Source organism: Melospiza georgiana, chromosome 1 (genome assembly GCF_028018845.1).
Source record: "Melospiza georgiana isolate bMelGeo1 chromosome 1, bMelGeo1.pri, whole genome shotgun sequence".
NCBI classification, from domain to species: domain Eukaryota; kingdom Metazoa; phylum Chordata; class Aves; order Passeriformes; family Passerellidae; genus Melospiza; species Melospiza georgiana.
Window position 1 is genome coordinate 44013928 of NC_080430.1, and position 22503 is coordinate 44036430.

Here is a 22503-nt window from a genome sequence, read left to right on the forward strand (position 1 = left end):
CATTTCACCAGCCACAGGCTAGATAGACAGGGTGGTAATTCTGTATTTCTTAGGACAACACATTGACAAAGGTAAATTAAATTGGTACAGCACTCCTCCAATCTGCTTTTATTTCCCTCTATTCCTTCTAAAGAGTACGCACTTCTTGCATAAACTTTTGGCATAAATGCCATAGAAGGCCCCTTTCATACCAGCCCTAAATTCCAAAATACATTTCACTGTTTCCACACTTGCTGCAGCGGATTACCTGCCTCCATTCCTAAGCAAGTAGCCAAGATTGATGTTCTGTACAGAAGGGCAGGATATTTATGCTGCCACGTGTTGTTGTTGTAGAGTGTTTGCTCTTTTGGGTCAGGCATCAGAGTTACATAAGCACAGATAGCTGGAATAACAGGGACCTCCAACCCTTACTTCATTATGAACACCACCACCCATCTTGTAGCTCAAGAGTTTCTCTCAACAGAAGCAACAAAAATATTTTAACACAGAGATTACAAAAAATCCCTATACGACCATTTCGGCATCAATAAAGAATACAGGACCACTCTAATTGGCATATTTGCTCTGAGCTTCACAGCCTGACCCTTTAAAAAATTGCTTCCTAATACATGGATTAGTGCCTTCATCACTTTATCCTATATACAACGGCCACAAAAAAGGAATCTCATACTTCTAGCAGGCAGATTTGTCTTTCCATTTAATCAGCAAGACATTTTAACTGTCTGTTTCAAATCTTTTCACTGTCTATTCCACAACACCCTGTTCTTAGAGGTTAATGATTTTTGAGAATTGTTCTGATAAAAATTACATTTCAGAGATATGAAAAGGGAAGTGAAGGTTTTTTCCCACAAATCTGCTAAATTAAAAATAAACTCAAAACCTGCAGAACCACACCTATCCAGTTTTCCTATGAATTAGGAAGACATTTCTCAACTCGGAGTACGGGGAGTTGGCAATAGAGTTTCATTCAAATTTAAGGAATGTAAGTGTGACTGATGAGGCAGATTATCTGCTCCCCTGGCAGGAGGGACAAAAGCTTGATAACAACTCACAATTCTTCAAATCTATACAACAACTTACTTTGTGAACCTTGACCTGCTGTGACTACCCCATTCAGATATAAGTGAAGGGAGTCCAAGTGGACCCCAGCCACTCTCTGAACCTCGGGCTCTCCAGGAATATTTGAAACGTGAGCCACACCACAAACATAGTGCCTGACATCCTAAGATCAAAACAGCCACCTTCAACTCCTCCCAGTTACTTGTAAATATTGTCACCTAAACTACTATTCCTTGGAGTTACTGCTAGGAAAGAAACATGACTGAGAAAATGGGCAAAACTGAACAACACATGAAAAAGGCAATGATGTTGGGCTACGTTATAAAGCCAGGGACTGGAGAGACTGTTGTCTAATTATTCATCATTTTGTAATCCCATCTCCTGCAGAAAGCTGCTCAACAAGCTCATCCCACACATTTACAAGACATTTTTACATGTTGCCCTTTCCAAATTGAAATCCATTTGAAAATTGGGTTAATTCTGTCTCATACACATCATGCATCATTAATAAAATGTCATCCTTTGTGCAGAAATAGGCTGGTGATTTAATTAAACTGGATGATTTCAACACTGAAGAGAAGAGGAAAAAGTAGCAGTGTGAGGGGGAGAGATGTATTTTTCTTCCTCCTACAATAATTATACATTGGTTTTTCAGAACAGCAGGTAAGTATAAAAATTATATTTCTTTTCATCACAACAACTATTATTTCAGCTTTTGCAAGTTCTAAATTTATCAATGGAAAAGATCAAGGTACAGCCTTATTCTTTTGTGTCATTATATTCTTCTTTTAATATAATCACCAGCTTGGGCTGTTGTGCTGATGTCACATCACCAGGAAGCTGGAGGCCTGGAAAATAGATTTTGAGCCCACTGAAAGTGGCTAAAAATGGTATTGTTTTGCACAAACATAGAGAAGTTAGATTGCATAAGATTTTTTTTTTGTCAATTAACTAGGTACATTATTGATGGAGGAAAAAAATTATTCATTTTTCTTTGCTACAAACTCTTCCTTTCTCAGTTCATTAGAACCTTGTTTTTCATTCAATGTCCACACAGTTTTGATATTCACTGAACAAGAGCTGTGCTCAGCAGAGGAAAGCAATAAAACACATACAAAAAGTAAGTGATAGGTCACATATTTGTAAAGTTTTCATTTCATCATTGCATACATTCTCTCTCATTTCCTCAGGAAAACAGGAAAGTGGTGGATCATATGCTTCCCACACAAACTTATTAGCCAGTGCTAGACTGAAGCAAAAACAGGCCGTCTGTTTTCACCTCTCCATGGTGAAACATCAATAAAACAGTACCAACTGGAAAAAAAATTAAAACTGCACTATGCTGAAATTGAAACATACCAGGCTACAAAGAAAACCCAAAAAACAAACAACCAAATAAAACCCCACCAAAGGAAAACAAAAAGACACAAAACAAAACAAACCACCAAAGAATGTGTCAGCTACAAAGAAAAAGTGAGAACCTACAAGACAGGTCTCTGTCTCCAGTCTCTCAAACATGTTCTATATCTGGCATACTTAGAACTCATTTGCTAGAAATTAACTTTTGACCTTTTTAAAGAGATTCACAGCTTAAAGTGATCTTACTGATACATAGGATGAGATGGGGAAACATGAAGCCAATTTCTTGTCAGTAGTGCCCAGTGACGGGACAAGAGGCAACTGGCATAGACTGAAATTCAGGAAATTTTGATTAAAGAAAAGGAAAATTTTTACTATAAGTTTGGTTCAACACTGCAACATGCTTCTCAGAGAACTTGTAGAGACTTCATGTTTAGAAATATCTAAAACTTGTCAGGACACAGCCCATTTTGAGCACAGGCATAGAATAGATGATCTGCAGAGGTCTTTTCCAACCTGCTGATCAGTGACTAATCAGCAAACAATCAAATTATAAACTTTTCAGGGTACAGATTGTTTCTGTGATATGTTGTTGAACTAACTGATTATTTGAGGCCCTTGGCTACAAAGCCATGCAGAAAATCAAAATGTACACATAAGCCCAGCATTTCTGGCACAAAGTAGTGCTACACAGGCTCCCATGTGTAGGTACTTCATTAAAAGCACACAAGTTCAGAAAGTTGTGCCTGCCTAGATAACTGGAATACAGTGAAAATCAGTATTACACATTTGACAGCTACATCTTTCTCTATTCAGGGGGACCAAATGGCTTAAAAATGTTCAGTTGTCTAGTGCCTGCAGAAGTAAGGATCTTTGTGACACAGAACATAACCAGTACATGCCTCTCTCTCAGAGTTAAAAGACTTGAATTCAGCTCACTCAACCAGATCCAACTCGTTGCAAAATGGTGATCCACATAAGCTCAGCACAAATTCAGAACCAGGCTCCTTAGACTCACCATGAAATAAACCTAAGATGCCAACTGAATTCTGATTTCAAGTTTACTCCTTTGCCCACGGTGTCATTTGGCCCTCCTACACACACACAATGTCCAAAAAGTTTTTCTGCAAGCTGTCTGTTTGAAAAATGAAGATATTGCTCTCTACAGCCCCTTGTGAAGAATCAGGGGAACATTCACACTCAGCCTCACCTTCAGTTCAGGTAATAAGAGAGCAGCAAATGACAAAGATGCTGAGATTAAAAGCAGTAACCAATGTGCTTTGCATTTAGAGAAAGGTCTGGTTATTTAGAAACCTGTACCCAACCTGTACTCCAGACCAAACCACACACAAATGAATTTGGGGGTTGCAGGCTTCCCATCACCATATGCTGAGAGCTGTGTCTGAATTATTTTACTGCCACTTAGGTCACGAAATGAAAATGAGCTAATAGCATCTGTCTGCTTCTACAGAAGTAAACAGCAAGAGCCTGCTCCTGGAAAGGTAAATTATGTTTGCAGTATGTGCACATGGTGGGAAATACTAATAGTAGAGTTACATGAAGTAAGAGCTGTGAATAAGTGCCTCCAAAAGAGAGCAGCCCTAAAAGCACGGGTTGTTGTGGCACTAGCTGCTCCCTACATATTTACATCTATAAATTATAAATGGGAGAGACATTTAGTATTCAAAACACATGAACAGCTTAACTCTCTAGACAGAAAGCTTTGTACCTACAGTTTCTGGATCATCCAGGTTTTAAGTCTAATAAAAGGAAGTATGGAAACCAAGTCTACAGTTAGAAACTTAAAATTAATAAAACTCAGATAAAATTAAACAAAATACAGTAAGAGCAAGATTTATAGAAAAGGCTGAAATTAGGCTGGAGGTTCAGATAGGAGAGTTTTTAAAAGTTCCTCTGTTTAGTAACTTGTTCGGCTCCAGCAGAATGTAGGCCATGCACCCCTTCAGGGAGTGACAGTAATTGAGATAAGTACTTATTTTTCTTTAAGAAGTTCTAGGTAATTGGGAATTCCCACTCTCTAATAATTACTGTACCAGATGTTGACACCAAGGTTTCCTTGGTTGTGAAAAGCAAATCCATTCCTTCACATTCTGCTGTAAATAGGTTTTGTGCAAATGAAGAAAGGTGGGAATTCATCAGGAGTTCCTGATTCAGCAAGTTTATTAAATTAATATTCCATGTGCTTAATCAGGGGCTCACTAAGACACCTGGCTTGCCCAGGTCTGAACAGAGACCCTAGCATGACAGGGAAAGCAGATCTATCTTTATTTTGATATGCATTAAGGTTTTTTCATTATGTCTAATCTTTGTTGCTGCTGTGGCCCTTGCCTTGGCCCTTTCTCTGTGCATCTCTGGAAACTGGTCATGAACAATCAGTGCTGTCTTAAACAGAGTCATTCAATTACTTATCTTGGACCATGTTCCTAGACTCCTGGTTTTCAGCCATATCTGAAATCACTGCACAAGACTGTCCTCCTGTTGGCATTAAAAATTATCCTGATCAACATCAATTATATTATAAAATGCTACAGAATTTTAAATTATCATAGATAATACAGACAAAATGCAAGCTGCCAAAATTAATTTGAATATGAATTTTTATGTGATGAAAAGTGAATAGGTTAGCTAGACCCCTCCACAGGATAGTTTGTGCAATTAAAAATACAATTTTTCCTCCTTCACTTTGATTATCTGACAACTATTAATGAAGATTTATTTAAAGTTACACCTACCAGAGTTTGTCAAAGGCCTTTGAAAAATGAGCAATAAACTCAGTAAGGAAGGGCGATCTGGAGAATCCACAGCAATGCTATTGTGAACAATGAGACAGATCTGATAGTGCAAGTAATCTATTTGGACAGAAGGGGAGAAGGTTCAGAACAAAGTGCCAGTGGTGTAAATGGAAATATACACACACTGACAGTTCAAAGGGACTCATTACCATAGAACCAGCTGTTTCAATTATTAGGGGAAAAGGGAAAGTCACTGGAAAGAAACTGAGACACCTAATGCATAACAAAACACTGTACAGAAGTGTGCTGCACCTACACAAATAACCCCATTTCAGTTAAGAGAGGGAAAATCCCCACAATAACTGGAGCACTGGGAGATGCTCAAATGTGCCCAGTTCTGGAGGCTCTGAGTGGCTCCCACTGAAGTCAGACTCAGTGCAATGCAAAGCACCTGTAGGAGTCAGTGCTAAAATACATATATTTTATTCTCCTCCACTGGAAGAAAAAATCTAGGATTTGCCCTGGCTCCTTTAGCATGTAGCTAATGCCATCAGTCACCTCTTACTTCACTGAGTTCCCACTGTCTTCCTTCCTACAATGCTGTAAAACATGCAGGGGAAGAGAAATCAAAAATTCACTAATACAAAAACCAGGAGACTGAACAAATGCAAGATCAAAATAACCTTCCTAGGCATAAATACAGACAACTCCTCTACTGAAAATCAGTCTCAAAGCTTTTTACTGGAAATGCAGCAGAGATTTTTTTATTTTTTTTCCCCACAGAATCAACCAAGGTCTGTTTCATTTACATTCACTGGATTTGTACCAGTCACAAAGGAGTCTGCCTCTCCCACAGCAAGGCTGGCTCTCAGGCTGGCTCCAGAGGGTGAGTGCTTGGTCTTGTTGATAAAATGGCACCTTCTAAAACAGTATGTTGGTTCAATAGGATAACAGAATGTGTTTTATTTGGAACAGTGTAGAAGCTAGAGAGAAAACAAACTGGATCATCTACATGCTGAGACACAGTAACGCACACAGTTGTCCTCTTATCCAGTCTTGTTTCCTTAAATATGCCTATCCAAAGCCTTCACTTGCTACTCAATACTTTCAAGCAAAAGCATTAAATAGTCCCAATGTTCCTCTTCCAAATCACGAAAATGGTATATTTTCCCTTAAAAACATGAACAAAAGTTCATTTCTATTTACAAAGCTTTTCTATTTACAAAGCAATTAGAACTGATGTTCTACAGCCCCTTTTCACCATTATAAAAGCTAAAAATATATTTAAAAACCAAGAGAAATAAATGCCAGCAAAGTTCACAGTGTTCTATACCATGACTCCTGGAGCTGATGATTTATAAGCAGAACTGAGTAACATGAAACCCCTGCAAAATTCAGGCTTCCACAAATAAATTATTTGCCTGCTGGGTTGGATATTGGTTCTCAGAGTCTGGCTTGACTCTGTGCTACTCTTGAGAGAATACCTGAAGCACAGGCAGCTATAAGAGCAGGGATTAGGCACTGATACATGGAAAAGCTCAGGACCCTTGAATCCACTTCAAACATCACACGGAGGAGTTACACACATAAAAAAAACCCCAAACCTACAATATGCAAGCAGTTTGCAAATATGAGTGACACATAAGCCTTGAAAATCAGAGAAATGTAATTGAACCTCTCTAATCAAAAATTTCAAAGCTACTACCATGTGATACTTATTTGACTGCTTATCACTAAAAGCCATTACAATTTTCTTAGGCTTGTCATTTCAGTTTGCTGTGTGCACTAAGTGATATATCAAATGAAACACAAGAACAAAGGTATACTCACTATATATACCTTTGTGTTTGCTGCCTTCTAAAAATTGGTTTTCCCAATCAGGTATTAGAGGGAAAATAAAAGTGTCTTAGCAAGAAACAACGCTTTACAACATAGCTACTTATGCAAGAATCTTAAACAATTGGATATTTTGCTATACTTCAAAGAAAGATAAGCCTGGAACAAAATCAAATAATCCCAGCACTCTAAGGTGCAGCAGTCAAAATTCTGATATCAAATAAATCCAACTGAGAACCTTCAGAACATCTTTGAGGCTAAATTCTTGAAATAATTAGACAATTCTGAACAACAAGATAGATGTATATTCTACTACATTAATCCTTGCCTTATCATCTGCACTTGCATAAAATACATTTTAAATTAAAATTACCCTTTATCCACCCTGCAAAAGCATATTGTCTATCATCTAGAGGAGAATCACTGAACTGTTTACATTGAAAAGACTCCTAAGATGAAGTCCAGCATTAACCCAGCACTACCGAGTCCACCACTAACCCATGTCCCTAAGCACCACATCTATACATCTTTAAAGTATCTGCAAGGACGCTGAATCACTTTCCTGGGCAGCCTGTTCTGCTGCTTTAAATCCCTTTTGGTGAAGAATTTTTCTCCTCATATCCATTCTAAACCTCCCCTAGTGCAACTTGAGGCCATTTCCTCTCATGTTATGTCTTATTGTTTGGGAATGAAGCAGCAAGTTGAGTTCCTCAGCTATACCCAATTACACCAGAGTATGTATATAAACACACAGAATGCCTGCAAGAGTTTATACATATACAGATGTAACATATTGCACACTGCTAATTTTCCTCAACAGATGGCTATAGTGGCTCTTCCTGCAGCATGAAAATGATTCTACAAGAGAAGCTGCTTCCTGCTCCTGATCCAAAGAGAAGCACATCAAGAGGAGCAGTGAGGAAGGACTTCCCATTTACTGTTTGGTTATTGCATTTGCAATACAGCCAGAAGGTACACCTGCTGCAAGTTGGCTCAGCTTCCTAGCAATGTGAGAAAAACTGAATTTATTGATTACAGAGTTGAGCCCAAAACTGGGGCAGAGCTTTAAAGTCAAGTTGCTCTGTCAGGTAGGGCAGGAGGAGAAGAAAGGGAGCAATGGATAATGCTGCAAGCAGTTGCTCTCTCACTTCACAGCTGCTCCCCCAACATGCTTGGCCCCTTTCTCAGCAACAAGCAGAACTCCTAGGGCCTCCCAGGAGTCTGAGAGACAAGGAGCAGCTTTCCCACCCTCAGGGGGTTTCTGGGTAATGAACACCTTTACCTGATGGCTGGAGCCAGTCCTGAGTTCATTCCCTTTGCAACAGAGATTCAGGGACAACACACTGGGGTTTGGACCACTAGTTAAGGTAGACCCTGAGCCTTTCCTGCCTTCTTGTCATTTACTTACTTTCTATTTTCTTTCCAAAACCCTCAATCAAATATTTGAAGAGTCACCCATGAGATTCAGGCCAAGCACACATTGTCTCTGCCTCAGCTAAATCAGCAAGAGATACGATCACATTGCAGCTCCAACTGCAGGCACGAGAAGAGCCATGACAGCCAAATTATATTTACATGGAGAGTGTTAATTTCTCTCCTAGTTTAGTTTCTACTAGTTTATTCTGGCTTTCCTCTAGGAAGTTTTATCCTACTCCATACTGGGAGTGTTTTGCAATCACAGTACCACCACACCATGATAGACTCAGTCTCTGAAAAAGCCAGTAGCTATTTTTGGTATCAAATTGATTCACAAAAGAGTTGCAGCATGCTGTCAGCAAAAAGTCCTACCAGTGCCAAATGTGCCGCTGGTGCCAGTGGCGTGCCATTCCTCTGCTGGCGTGTCCATGCTTCCCAGGATCTGTGCTCTACTGAGCTACCAAAGATGGGTCCTAACGCGGCAGGACACAGCGCAGCCTCACAGAGATCCTAACCTGGGCCCTGGAAGCAACAGAGCTTTGTCAGCAATGTTATAGGAGACCTACTTCCTTCTGACACAGTGCCAGGACTTTGGCTAAATAACACTTTCAAAAGCAAGCTCTAGAAATCCAAGCCACCAAGAATTTTCAAGAGTTTCTCTCCCTCGGGAATTCTTGAAGTGCGAGAAATATCTATGTTGCCAACCAGTAATATGTCTGACATGACAAAAGTCCCTTAAGCACTTTTAAAAGGAACCTATAAGCATACAAAATAATTATGTCTTCCTTTTCAAATCTGCAAGTCTCCACCTGTCTTTGATAGCATAAACTTACAACAAAAGGGCAAAATGAAAAATTCAGTTCCTTAAGTGATTACAGAGTTAGAGGCAGAGGGAAGGGGTTCTCAATTCCTAAAATGATGCATACAGAAAAATGAACTCACATAATCAATATTGATGGAATTCCTACTGCCACACACAAAAAACACTGGAACACCTGCTGGTCTTGACATCACAGCCTGGTAGGAGAACATTTTATGCGATTCACATTAGGCAAGCAATACCCCTAAGATTTGGGCACATATTGCACAGGACTTCACCTGCATTGATGTGTCTTTAAAGGACAAATTTATACAAGGTGCAATAATGTCCATGAAGCACCCACTGTTAACAGGGAGAAAGGAATGCCTGTAAGTGCCTATAATGCCTATAAGCAGCGATGGCACTCAAGGAACAAGAGACACAAGAGGCTGGTATTGAAGTCCCAGACAGATGTTTCCACTTCACAAATGCAATTTGACTATGGTCAAATTATCTAAGGCACAGTGATGTATTAATTGGGATTTGAAAGCTATTTCCAGACTTTCTCTCCAGACCTGTGAAACTCTTAATTCCTTCCCTCACCTGTCCTCTGCTGAGTATGATTGCTCTTCAAACAGAAATTTATCTATTCTCTTACAATGTCTGTTGAAAGACAGTTGCAAAGCATCAGGGCCCTAAGGAATTGTAAGGCAGGGTCACCATATTTCCTAAGAGCATAGAAGAGTAGAACTAGACTCTGTAGATATCTCACCATGCCAAAAATGACTGTTGATGACTTAACTGGGTCCCAAATATTCCATGAGAGATGCCACAAAATTTAGAACATGCTTTTTGTTGTTCAGAGCACAAGGCAATGTCTTCCTTTTTCAAGTATTTATATCTCTCTTAACCCTGAATGGATAGCCATTGGGCTCCTTTATACCTGCATATATTTAGAATTAGGAAAATGCATGTTGGCAGTAACCTGAATGCAACTGTACCAATAAAAAATGTTCAAATTGATCTTTGACTTCTTCAGTGACATAAGGCATTTCCCGTGCTCTGTGTGCTCATCTATGTCTTATTCCTGATCTGCAGTGATCCAGTGCAAATAGATCCAATAGTCAAAGATATTTTTCATAACTTAAAAATAATTATAATTTCATAATTTCATATAATTACTAGTCTAATGCATGAACATGTTTCCATGTACACAAGTATAGGTTAACTCCAAAATGAAGAGATTGAAAAGCCCTTCATAAGTACGGAAACCAAGATCTTCATTTCTGTTCCTTTTAATTAGTAGAAGATTGTGCTTTTATTTTCTTCTCTACTGTCAGCAACTGCCTTAGGTAAAGGTGCTTTGAGAGGAAAAGAAGCAAAAAACCATAGAAATTAATAATAGAGAACATGGGTTATAGCAAATGCATGTCCTCACATATCAGCCCACCCAATGCACGTCCATCAAAATTTCAGTGACAGATGCCTTTGTAACATCTTTATGGTATCAAAACCACCCTTGGATACCTGTGGAAAAGATGTAGTAAACATTTCTAAAACATTTTTAAAATATATGCATTTTTTCAAGAATTTTGCTGTTTCAGTCATAAGCATTATTTTCCAAGTACAAAGATTACAGCAACTCAGACCTGACCCAGTGAATGATGCATGACAGTCTTTATGCTCTGGAGTCAACATGTAAATTTTACCTACAATTTCTGCCCTCCACAAAAATTGGGTTATACAATAATGAGGTGCTTGACTGCTGTTGCATTAAGTCTGTAATGAGACTGAAGGCACAGTCACTCCATTTAGTGTTTTAAATTGCTTCAATTTCGGAGTAAATACATCAACAAAGACCGAGCTGGGATATTAAGTGTAGAGCAATACATTAAAATAGGATGTTAACTTGCTGATGTTACACAAATATTATTTCCATATTTCACTGAAGAATTCTTCAAATTATTCACTTGTGTAATATGTTATTAAATGAAGCACATAGAGGCATCTTAAACATTAACTTAATTGAAGGTAGGAATAACACAGGAAAATATTTAATACTTGCTGTAGGAAAATGCCAGTTCTTCTCATGAGATTTTTATTATAAGCTAGAAAGCCTGACATCAATTAAATTTCCTACCTGTGCTGGCTTTTAATTTTACCTTTTACAAGAATATGAGCATTTTACAACATGCTAAGAAAACTGTTTCAGTGAAATGATTACTGCAGCATTTCTTATTTAGCTACTTCCAGTGTGAAGTTTCAGCTTGCTTTTTCCATTCCTCCCTTTTTTTGGCCTCCAAGCAGCCATGTTTTTCCATCTGTGGTAAGTAACCTACAACCATTTCAGACCTCTGCCAAGATTATGCTTTCAGGGGAAGGCTTGCCCAAGAAAATAGGCTGACCAAGAAAACTCCCAGAGCAGTTTGAATACACCTACATCATGTTTCTCAGTGATACCACACAGGAGTTCTTTAATTCTGTCACTCCAACATCTGACAAGTGCTGCAGTCAAACTGCACTGGGTCTTCAGTACAGTTAACATGGGCCAGTTGTCTAGTAAGAGTAATTTAGGTTGAGAGGGATCGCTGGGAATTTCTATTTCCCAACAAAGCTCAAAGCAAATCTTGTTCAGATGAGCTCTGGCAGTCTCCAATGATGACAATCCCACTACCTCTCTGGGTCTTTCTTCCAGCACTTGATCACCATCTCTGACAATTTATTGTCAGTTTTCCTTGTTAGGACTTATGCCTGCTGCCAAACATCCTACCACTGTTCCTCCAAGAGAACCCTGGCTGCATCTTCTCAGATGACAGCATTAAGATCACATTCCCTTAGCCTCCTCCTTTTAACACTGAACAAAGCCAGGATCCTTCCAAGACTCCCTTCCCTGACTTAACTAGTGTGTCAGAAGGTCTGGTTAACTCAGTTAAAATAATTTAGGACTAAAAAGGAGAAAGATCACTGCAATTTCCAGCATGTTATGAGCAGAAGGCAGGGTGTAGAAGACTGTAGTTACGTTAAACAAGCAGCATATTCCAGCTGGGACCTTCATCCATAACTGGCTTTTCAGAAAGGCATTTGCAATGAAAACTTTGGCTGGTCAAACTCTACCAACACAAATGCAAGCTCTTGAACACCTCACTTACACACTGCCTACAGAGTAACTATTAATACAGAGACAAACATCTTTAATGGGGGTGTAGTACTTCCCATGCATTTCTTCAAGGGACACTCAAGAAAGGTTATACAAATTATTGCAAGTTTAGTCTGGTTGCTATAATGATGTGCCATAGCAGAAAGGTGGCTTAATAAAATACAATGATAAATAGGGAGGAATGTTAAAAACCTTATCTTTCACTCCTTGGCATTTTGAATTCCTGAATAAGTCCTTTCAGTCAGTGAACACATTTTGAACTCAGACAAATGGTATTTTAAGATTTCTTTCCCCCCTCAGAATTTTGTTCAAAGATTGTACTGAGAAAATTAAATATTAAATGTTGCTTTTACTTCCTGGCTGTTCAAAATAGATTCTAATTTCTGTTTGCCATATTTTCAAATTAAAGTTTTAATAAAAATTGCTGTCCAATTTTAATGGCACTAACCTTTCTTGTTTCCTCAGCTTATCTATCTGCTGTCCAGTACAACCAGTATTTCTTATTATGTGAAATTTAGTAGTCTGCTAGAAAAATTTCTGTCTTAGCTTCAACCTGCTGTCCAAAATGAAAACACTTCATATCTGCCCATTACATGAAATTGTAATGTAGGAAAATTAAAAGTAGTTTGGTGACAAACTTATTGAAACAGACTCTGGTAAAGCCTCTTAGTCTGTTATCAATATAATGGGTTTCTTAATTGCCACAGATACAGCAGTTTTTAACTTTGCTGGATTTTGTGTTTTCTCTTGGATGCTGTCCTTGCCTTTCACCAGTTTTTAAAGCAATAACCAAAGAGACAGCTCACTGAAGATACTGTATTTTCTATTGCCTTATTTCCAATATTCTCATCTTCTGTTTCTTATCCTTAAAAATTGCCTCATGTTTTGTACTTTTCAAAACAATAGCCTCAAACTCCCCTACACTAAGATAAAAGCTCCAAGACATCAAAACCTCATTTTGTTGTCCCCATCTAAAAGCAGAGAATACAATCCTTAGGATTAGACAGAGGATCACACAAAAGATTTCTGTCGAAGAAAAAATCAGAAAATGATACCTCAAAAACAGCTTTAAGTAAAAACAAAAAAAAGTTCTGATTATGCTATGTTTAGTCTAGTAAAGGTTAAAGGCCACAAAATGATCTTTTTAATCTGGCTGCATGAAAACTCAAAGTATTTTGCTCAAATATCACTCCATTTCTCACCCACTACTCAGGCATTTCGATTTTTGCCATGTATAAAATATTTTTATTTAAGCTGTGCCAATTGTACAGGAAATGCTCACCCTTCATTTATAATGACCTAAAGTCAGGGAACCCTTGATATTGCCCCTCAAGCACCTACAGGCTGAAAACTCCTAAGCTGACACAGCACAGACCCCAAGTGGGAGGAACTCATCCCTGTTCTGTCACTCCAATGTCTTCCTCATTTAAAGTAAAATACACATTAGTGTGTACAGATCCCAAGCAAATGTGTAAAACTGCATTGTTTACCTAACAGGCAGCAGTCAGCCAGCTTCCATGAGAGGAAACCCTGCTCTACACAGGACAGAAGAAACCACTTCAATCTAGCCTGGCTTAGCCAGCTGTCTGACATGATCTTACCCAGAACTGAACTGGCAAGTATCTGTCACCACTGGGTCAGCAAAATCAGGACCCGACATCAAGAGAAACTAAGCACTTCTTTACAATTGAAGAAAATAATGTGTTTTGTTCTAAGAGGGTGCAAGAGACTACCCAGAGAGTAAGCTGATTGAAACCACCCCAATGCAGAATGCCAAACTGCACCTCAGCTTCTCAACCACCAACCTCTGTGTCCAAGGACCTGGCATTTCCAAAGAGCAAATAACTCAAAGACGACACTGCTCCTCACTTTTCCTTGTGTTAACAAGGATGGAGTGGTCCTGCTTCTATCCTGGTCGGATGGAAGACTAGGCTGAGAAAACTACTGATGGATGCTACACTTTGTCATGTCATTCTAGTCTCTGTCCTTTCTAGTTGTAAGCTTTCTGCTTTATTTCCCTTTACCACTTATCTCAAATATCCCACACAGCTGTCACTCAAGGTCAAACCACACAGACACAGGCAAATCCCTCAGATAATTAAGTTTTGGCTTCATATAGCACTGTGACTATCAGAATTCAAACATTTGGGTAACACAATTTATGGTAGAAAGGGTGTGGAAATAGGAGAGACATATTAGCTGGTGGTTTGTTGCACTACAAAACTATTAGCACTCACTTGTGCCTGTCCAGTTCATTCCTACCACTGCTCAGAGAAGCTCACAAATGCCCATATAACCCTTGTCTGATTACAGGCAGACCACAAATATGCCTGTAAATACCAGTGACCCAGAGAGAGGAAGCAGCACTTCTGACCAGCTGTTTCCCTGCAGATCACGGGGAGTCTACAACCTAAATTTTAAAATAAGGGAAAATATCACCACATGGAAGGCCAATTCCACATTGTCCTTCACACAGTCTGTGCTTACCCAAACAACCTGTAGGATTTCCTATACTCTTCCATCTTAGATGAGCAAATTTTTAGGTACAAATTACTACCCTGGATCCTATTCCACTAATTCCAATTCAAAACATAGTCCCCACACAAAGTAATGAAGCTCACTTATCAACCTGTTGCCTGAGGGACTCAGAGATGACCTCCAAATAATCATAAGATAGACAATGGGCCTGCCTATTTAAAAACAGGACAGTCTTTACAAACCTCACAAAAGGTATGTTTTCCCTTTTTACCTCAAAATAAAAGATCCAAACCAAAACCACAGACAACTCTTGTCTTCAGAGAGGATATGAGGTCTAAATACACAGTTGCTGTGACAGAACAAGCTCCTGTGAAATTGAAGAGGAGCTATTCTTTTTCCAGTAGCCAATGTTCTTTCCCAAGGGAAAGATTTGGAATACTCATTTTATCCTCTGCTGCCAACACAGCAGCTGTACCTACATGCTCTTTGGTTAAAAAAGAGTTATTTGGCACAACAGCTCATCTTGTCAACTATCAAAAGGGACCAACTGCTTCCCTTTTGGAGTGAAAGTGGAGTGGTTGGAACTTCCACAGCCACACTGACCACAGTCAAAATTCTCGTCACCTCCAGAGCCAAAAGCTTAGATCTGATACAGGCAGTATTTTTCCAAAGGTATATTGCTCTAGAAAAGCACAAACTACCCAAAATGCACCTTTTAATTCCCCTAGACCAGTTATTCTATGGTATTCAGTAGGATTATTGACACTGTGGCAAGAGCATGGTCCAAAAGGACCACAAAAGCCATGAGAGAGGTAAGAAAAGGACACAGACCATTAGAGATTAGTTATGAAAACAGCAAGGTTTTCCTGTTCCCAACACCTCTCTAGTAGGAGCTCAGACATGTAACATGCCGGATTGAAGCTCTTGAGAAGCCAGAAGCCAGTGTTCCCCTCAAAAAAACACAGTAAGCAATATTTCCCATTAAACCCTTTTAGAAAGAGTCTGCCTCTGACTTTCCTTTTCTATTTACTTTTCTTTGCCAAACTTTTCACAGTCCTTCTGTCCCAGCTCCACCTTGGCCAGCTTCCCGACCTTTTTTGACAGCACTGCAATGTCACTCCTACTGCCAACTACGGACAGCAGAGTCTGCTGGTCTAGAATGACTTACTAGGAGAGAGGGGGAATGAAGAGAACTATATCCACAGTGTGGCCCTAATGTTCCGTTTCTCCAACACAAATAAAAAAGTAGATCTGGACTGCTGAGTCAAATGTATCCTGTCAATTTCCCTGGACAGAATCTGCATCTGCTCCAAAACGGTGATGAATACTACAGATGACCATAATTATACCAGGCCTACCTGTCTTCACTCAAAAAAGAAAAAAAATGTTTCCATATTTTCCCTTAAGAGCAGCAAGCCACAGAACTTTAAAACAGCTATTTTCTATGCCAGTCTAAGAGAAAACCTTTTTTCCATGAGATTTTGGCCATATAAAATCAAACCAGAAATAACAAAAATCACCCACTGGCTGGTCACAAGTACGCAATAAAAATCAATGTTTATGGAAGAATGCTGTTTGCTGCTTAAATTTTGTTGAACAGCAAATACACCGAGCACATTATCACTTTCTTCATGGGCATTCTGCAAACACAGGGAGAGACATCACATAAAGTATCCATTCAAAACTATTTGCTCAGTTAGTATCATTTTATGGCTGTGGAGGAGAATTTCTTGAATGTTTCTGCAGGATTCTAGTGCCTCTCCAAAACAGAATTTTTCCTCATATATCAAGGTGTTCCAGTGATTTATGTGAGAGCCTTATCCCCAGCTGATGTGCTGTGCTGCTTTGGGCTGGGATTAAGCTAATTTTCCTCACATGAGGCTATGTTTTGTTTTGCAAAAACGGTGTTGATAATACAAGGGAAGTATTTTTTTATTATTAGGGCTTACACAGAGTCAAGGCCTTTTCTGCTCCTCACACCACCCCACCAGCAAATGAGCTGGGATTCACATGGAGCTCGGAGGGAACACAGCTAGGAGAGCTGACCTCCACTGACCAAAGGGATATCCCATACCATATGACATCATGCTCAGCATATAAAGCAGGGGCAAGAAGGAAGGCAAAGGCATTTGGAGTGATGGGGTTCATTTTCCCAGGCAAACATTACATGTGATGGAGCCTTGCATTCCTGGAAATGGCTGAACGCATGCCTGCCCATGGCAAATGGATTCCTTATTGTGCTTTGCTTGTGTGTGCAGCTTTCACTTTACCCATTAAACTGTCTTCTTCTCAACCCATGAGTTTTGCTCACTTCTACTCTTTCAATTCCCTCTCCCATCCCACTGGGGTGAGCAGCTGTGGAGTGCTTAGCTGCCAGCTGGGGTTAAACCACGACAGCTGCTGCACATTGAGAACGCAGATCAGACCCTTACAGGGAGCTGGGAACACACATATGGAAGCAGTAAGCACGTGTCAGAGGAAAGACTCTCCTGAAGCAACTGTTTTTAAAAAGCTCAGAATAACTCTATGCTTCTTTTTACACCAATAATGTTTTAATTAAACTACAAAGACTTCCAAGATCCTGAACGTTCTCTCAAGTGATATCCTAAGGCTTAAGTATTGTGAATCTTCCATCACAATTACACACTGCTTATACTACTAACCAAATGCTTTGTTCCTTGCAATTCCCTTGATTATAAAAGGATTGATTTTTTTTACCTAATTTAAGATCCTTTACATCACTTTAAATTGCATTACTAGATTGGAACATAAATCTTTACTGTTTGTGGGGTTTTTTCACCTAAGGAAAAGTCTAATAATCGCATAAAAGAACAACAAAGCATCCAAATGTTTAAAAAAACCCCCAAAACATGAGATTTTTAAATAATATATTTTAATACAAAACTACTTTATATTACAAAAAAAAAATACAAGCAAAAACATTTCTGAAAGTAAGGGAGCTGTGCTGAAATCCTTTTTTTATGTCTTCCTATCAGTGAAGTCATTGGAAAATGAAAAAATTCAAGTCCAAATTTTGCCTGAATGTGAAGCTCACTCTAAACTCTACCGAAGACAATGTAAAGATGTCATTCATATCACAGGCTGAGGAGTCCCTGTATTCTCTCGCTTTTGCACCATTTGACCTTTCCTACAGGCAAATTAAGGAGTGAGTCACCCACAAATCCATTTGCCCTCAAAAAGAGTGGTAGAATTGCCACCAAAGATGGCAAAGACTCTCCTGTTTCAGCACTGTCACAGAAAGGCATGTGAACAGTTCATAAAAACCAGTGTCATAACACACACAAACTAGAAGGCTCAATTGAGTAATTAATACAGCATATTTTGTTCTGGCATTTCCTGACCCTCAAGGGCTTGGCTTTGCTTTTCAAAGCAGGGAGCTACCACATGAAATATGCCAGAGTTATTCAGAAAGCCAACCTTTAGCAGACAATCCATCCAACAAACACTTGGTGGTACAAAACACAGGCATCAACAAGACAGAGTGGTTTTAATCACCCAGATACCTCCTGCTCATGGTGAAGTGGAGCCTCACAGCAGCAATAGACTTTCCTGTCTGCTATAGGCCATAGCAAAGCAAAGGCTGTGCCAAAGCACACTCCATGGCAGTGGGGTCTGTACAAAGGAGCTTTGCCCATCCACTCTCAGATCCTGTCGGGGAGCAGTTGCTCCCAGACAATGGCTGCTGGCATGGGTATACAGTACTGGGACCTGTGTAGAAAATGTAATTAATGCAAAAGCTCTTCTGCCAGAGAGCACAGCAAGAGCAGCAGAGGTGATAGAAGGCAAGCATTTCATTAGCAAAGGGTTTGTTCATTGGTAACTCTGCTATGAATTATAGATGAAGAGCAATACAAAGAAAAAAAAAAAAAAAGAAACCTCAGGTCCTGTTCCAGACTGTATCACAGCTATACACTGCTCATTTATGCATCCTTCCTGTTTGCTGCCTGCCCTGTCTCCTTTCTACTCTTAGCTCAGTTTCCATTTCTGCTCTTTATTTGAGCTAACATCACCAATCTTCTACCAAATTTCCTTTCTTAAGTAGCTTCCAGTCTTGAGTGCTTCTCAATCCACTCTGCTCTCTCTTCCACAACAGTTCTTTTGTTTTTGTTTGGGGTTTTTTAATTTCTTTTTGGGTGGGGTTTTGGGAGGAAGGAGAACAACACAAGGCTTTCAAAATAAACCCTTCCTTGCCTTTTGCTCCTGTCACCCAAATCATCTTGATCAGGAGGCTCCCTATCATCATCCCATCTGACCCTTAAGAACTCTATTTCGTGGATCTGAGCTCAGACCTCATCCTTACCACAGTACCAATCTCTCCTCTGTTCTCACCTACACATCCAAGCTCTTTCCAAAGACAACCAAAATGTTGCCTAGCCCTTCCAACTTCCTTGCGTAGTGTACAGCTCCCCTTTTTCCAGAAGTTAATCTGTCAGTTTCTCTTCTCAAATATCGTTCTCACTCCTTTTTGCCAAAAAGACAAACTTGAACTAATTGGTGACAACAGATAAGGAGAAAACTGAGGTAGTCAACTTTTATTTGTCCAAGTCTTCACTGGCAGTCTGCTCCTGTAGCTCTAACATGGAGACAGGGAATGAGGGAGAAAGTGGCTCCCACTCTGAGAGGAGATCAGGTTTGTGGCCACCTGAGGAATCTGAACATGCATAAGTCTGTGGGAGCTGAAAGATGCATCCCAGAGTCCTGAGGGAATTGGTTGATGTAGCTGCCAAGCCCCTCTCCATGGTATTTGAAAAGTCATGGCAACCAGGTGAAGTCCCAGGTGATGGGAAAAAGAGAAACATTGTACTCATCTTTAGAAAGGGTAGAAAGGAGGACCTTGAAACTTGTCAGCCTAACCTTTCTGCCTGGGAAGATCTTGGAAGAGATCCTCCTAGGAGCTGATTCAGGACAGCAGCACAGCCTCACCAAGGGCAAGTCCTGCCTGACCAACCCAGTGGCCTCCTGTGATGGAGCAACTGCAGCAGCGGACAAGGAAACGATCTACGGACATCAACTGTCTGGAGTACTGCAAGGCTTTTGTCAGGGTTCCCCAAACATCCTTCTCTCTCAGCTGGAGAGATACAGATTTGATTGATGGACTGTTTTGCAGATGAGGAATTGGCCAGATGGTCACATCCAGACAGTAGTGACCACAGCTCAATGTTCAGAGGGAAATGAGTGACAAGTGGTGTCCCTCAGGGGGTGCAGTATGGACAGAGGCATTCAGAGGAATGGAACATCTCTCCTGTGAAAAAAGGCTGAGGAAAATCCCTCACCTACAACAAAGAGAACATATTCTTGTTCAAAGACAAGACCATTGTGTTTTATTTTAAAGGTATAAAAATGTCACTTTCTTGGAACCTTACTTCAGCAATGTTTGGGCTTTCATTTGCAGTTAGGAATACAAATTCCAGCATAATTTTGTTTTTAAGTCAGTAGGCAATTCTGAATGAAGAAATGTACTGTGAAGTGTCAGAAGAACTTAATAATAACTTTAGTGTATTTTTATTATAAAGTGATGCAAAACAGCATCCCAGCTTCATTAATATATTAGGTGCTGACGACAGTGTTGTGAAACCTGCAGCAAGGCAAGCATAAATGTTTTCTGAAGAAAACAAATTAAGTTTTAGGTTAACATCAGATTATGCCTTTATTAAGGGAGGAATTTCTCTCTCCCATCCAATACATCAGAAGAAAACCAACTCCTCGGAACTTATTGGTGCTTTCGTTTTTTAAAATAACATTTATACTTGCTTTCAGTATCCACCGAGATGAACTTCTGCTGGCATTAATGACTGAAATAATTTCATGTGACTCATCAATTTGCACAGGACTTTGTAAAGGTTCTCCATATTCTGAAGAAATGAACCTCTAAATTCAATACCCGTGTCTTTCTCTAGGTTTTCTTAATTACTCATTTATCCACAAAAACAGAAGGTTGCACGTCTAGATATAAACACAGAAGCAAAGGACTGGAAAGAAGTCACTTGCCCATGTTTGCTTATTTTGCTGGGAAAACTTAACACTTGCATGAAGTGAGAAAGCTGTTAAGATACTATTTTTCCCATCCCCTAACTAAAAGTCCAAACCACACACATTCAAAAAAAAAAAAAAAAAAAACCAAAAAATAAACCAACCAAAAAACAACTTGGTAAATAACTTGACCTACTCAGTCAGGCAATCACATTATATAAGACCACAGGATCACCTAATGCTGGAATTGTCCCAAGTTTCTGTAATGGCCCCTGGCAGCTCAATCAGTACCACTCAGTCCAGCTCACACACTTATCTACTGATAAGCAGCAAATGATCAATCAGTCCCAGTGGGGCACACATCAGATCAAATGATGGTGATAAAAGCTATCTGAAACCTTCACATTCACAGCATACCTCAATAAATCTTTTTAGTGTAAGGTATTTGACAGTTTGGCTTCTTTACAAAGGTAAAGGGGAGCAGCTCATCCAAACAGTTTCATCATGGAGGTTTGGCCCTGGCAACATCCTCCCTGTTAAAGAGCTGGCCAGGAGGACAGACATCTTAATCCTTCACAAATATTCAATGAGCTGTAATATTCGTTCTCAAAGATGTATTGCAGCATCGTTCAAAGAGCCCATGACAAGAGGAGATTTAAAAGAAAACCGTGATTTGTTTGTTAGATGCTGTGTTATTTTTCCCCTTAATATTACATTTCAGCCATTGCATTCATCAATAAAGTTAGCAGGACGCTGCCTGACATTTTGAAATATGCAATCAATTATGAAAAGTCATGCTGTTTGAGAAAAAAATTTCCTATACTGAAAATATGTATTTAGTGACTCTCCAAGCTTTTAAGCTAATCTTATTATCCACATAATAATGTCCAGGGGTATAATAGTCTCCAGAGGCACCAGGCCATTGTGTTAGTCACAGTGGAGTAAGTCTATAGAAAAAAAATAATTGCCTTGACCTTATCTAAAGTATTCTGATGGAAACATCTGAAATACAGCTCTTCAGCCACAAGGATTTGTTTGTACCCTTTTTACAGTGGCTGAAGGACAAATGGGATTCTGGTGTCTGTTCTCAAGTCCACTCCTACCAAACTGCCAACCCACAGAGCTTGCTTAGACAACCAAGGCCAGTCTCTTCACACAAATCAAAGAAAGCATATCCTTGGATGATCTGGATCTTCTTCCTAATATCTGTGACTTTTACACTAAGAGAAGATTAGTTATTATTTTAAATTATGTGCAAAGAGTGGTGAAAAAAAAAACATGGTTCTAAGTGTAGCCCTGCACCCTGGTGCACCCATCCTTGCTCTATCTTATTTTAAAATATCAGCTGTATTACATGTGAAAGTGTAGGCAGCTCCTTTCATCTGAAGTGAAAGGAGCCTTAGCAGCCCTCCTGTGACCAGGTTTAAACATTTATGCAAACAAGTCTTGCTTAGAAGAGCCTAATTCCAATCTCCTTATTGCTCACCTAAGGCATTTGTTGCACTTGATAGGCTGTGAAGAAGACAGCCACACTGATCCCAAGATTGTGGGATTGAAACTAGTGGGAACTGTTATAAAATTTTAATATATGTCATCTTCCAGACAAAAGGGGACTCCAGGGAGAGTTGACCTTTGAGTGAAGAAACCTTGATAAC

The 22503-nt window shown here is 39.5% G+C and overlaps 1 protein-coding gene across 2 annotated transcripts in view; it reads right to left on the reverse strand.

Moving 5' to 3' along the window:
* Positions 1-22503, reverse strand: part of CPNE4 (copine 4) — a 229979-nt gene that overhangs the window by 180552 nt on the left and 26924 nt on the right. Inside the window, exon 2 of one of the 2 annotated variants that reach the window (XM_058018857.1) lies at positions 8796-8945. The exons of the other annotated variant lie outside the window; for it this stretch is intronic. Coding sequence (XP_057874840.1) covers positions 8796-8853 — 58 coding nt within the window. The 5' untranslated portion in view covers positions 8854-8945. The remainder of the gene's footprint in view (positions 1-8795; positions 8946-22503) is intronic. 2 annotated transcript variants of the gene reach the window in all.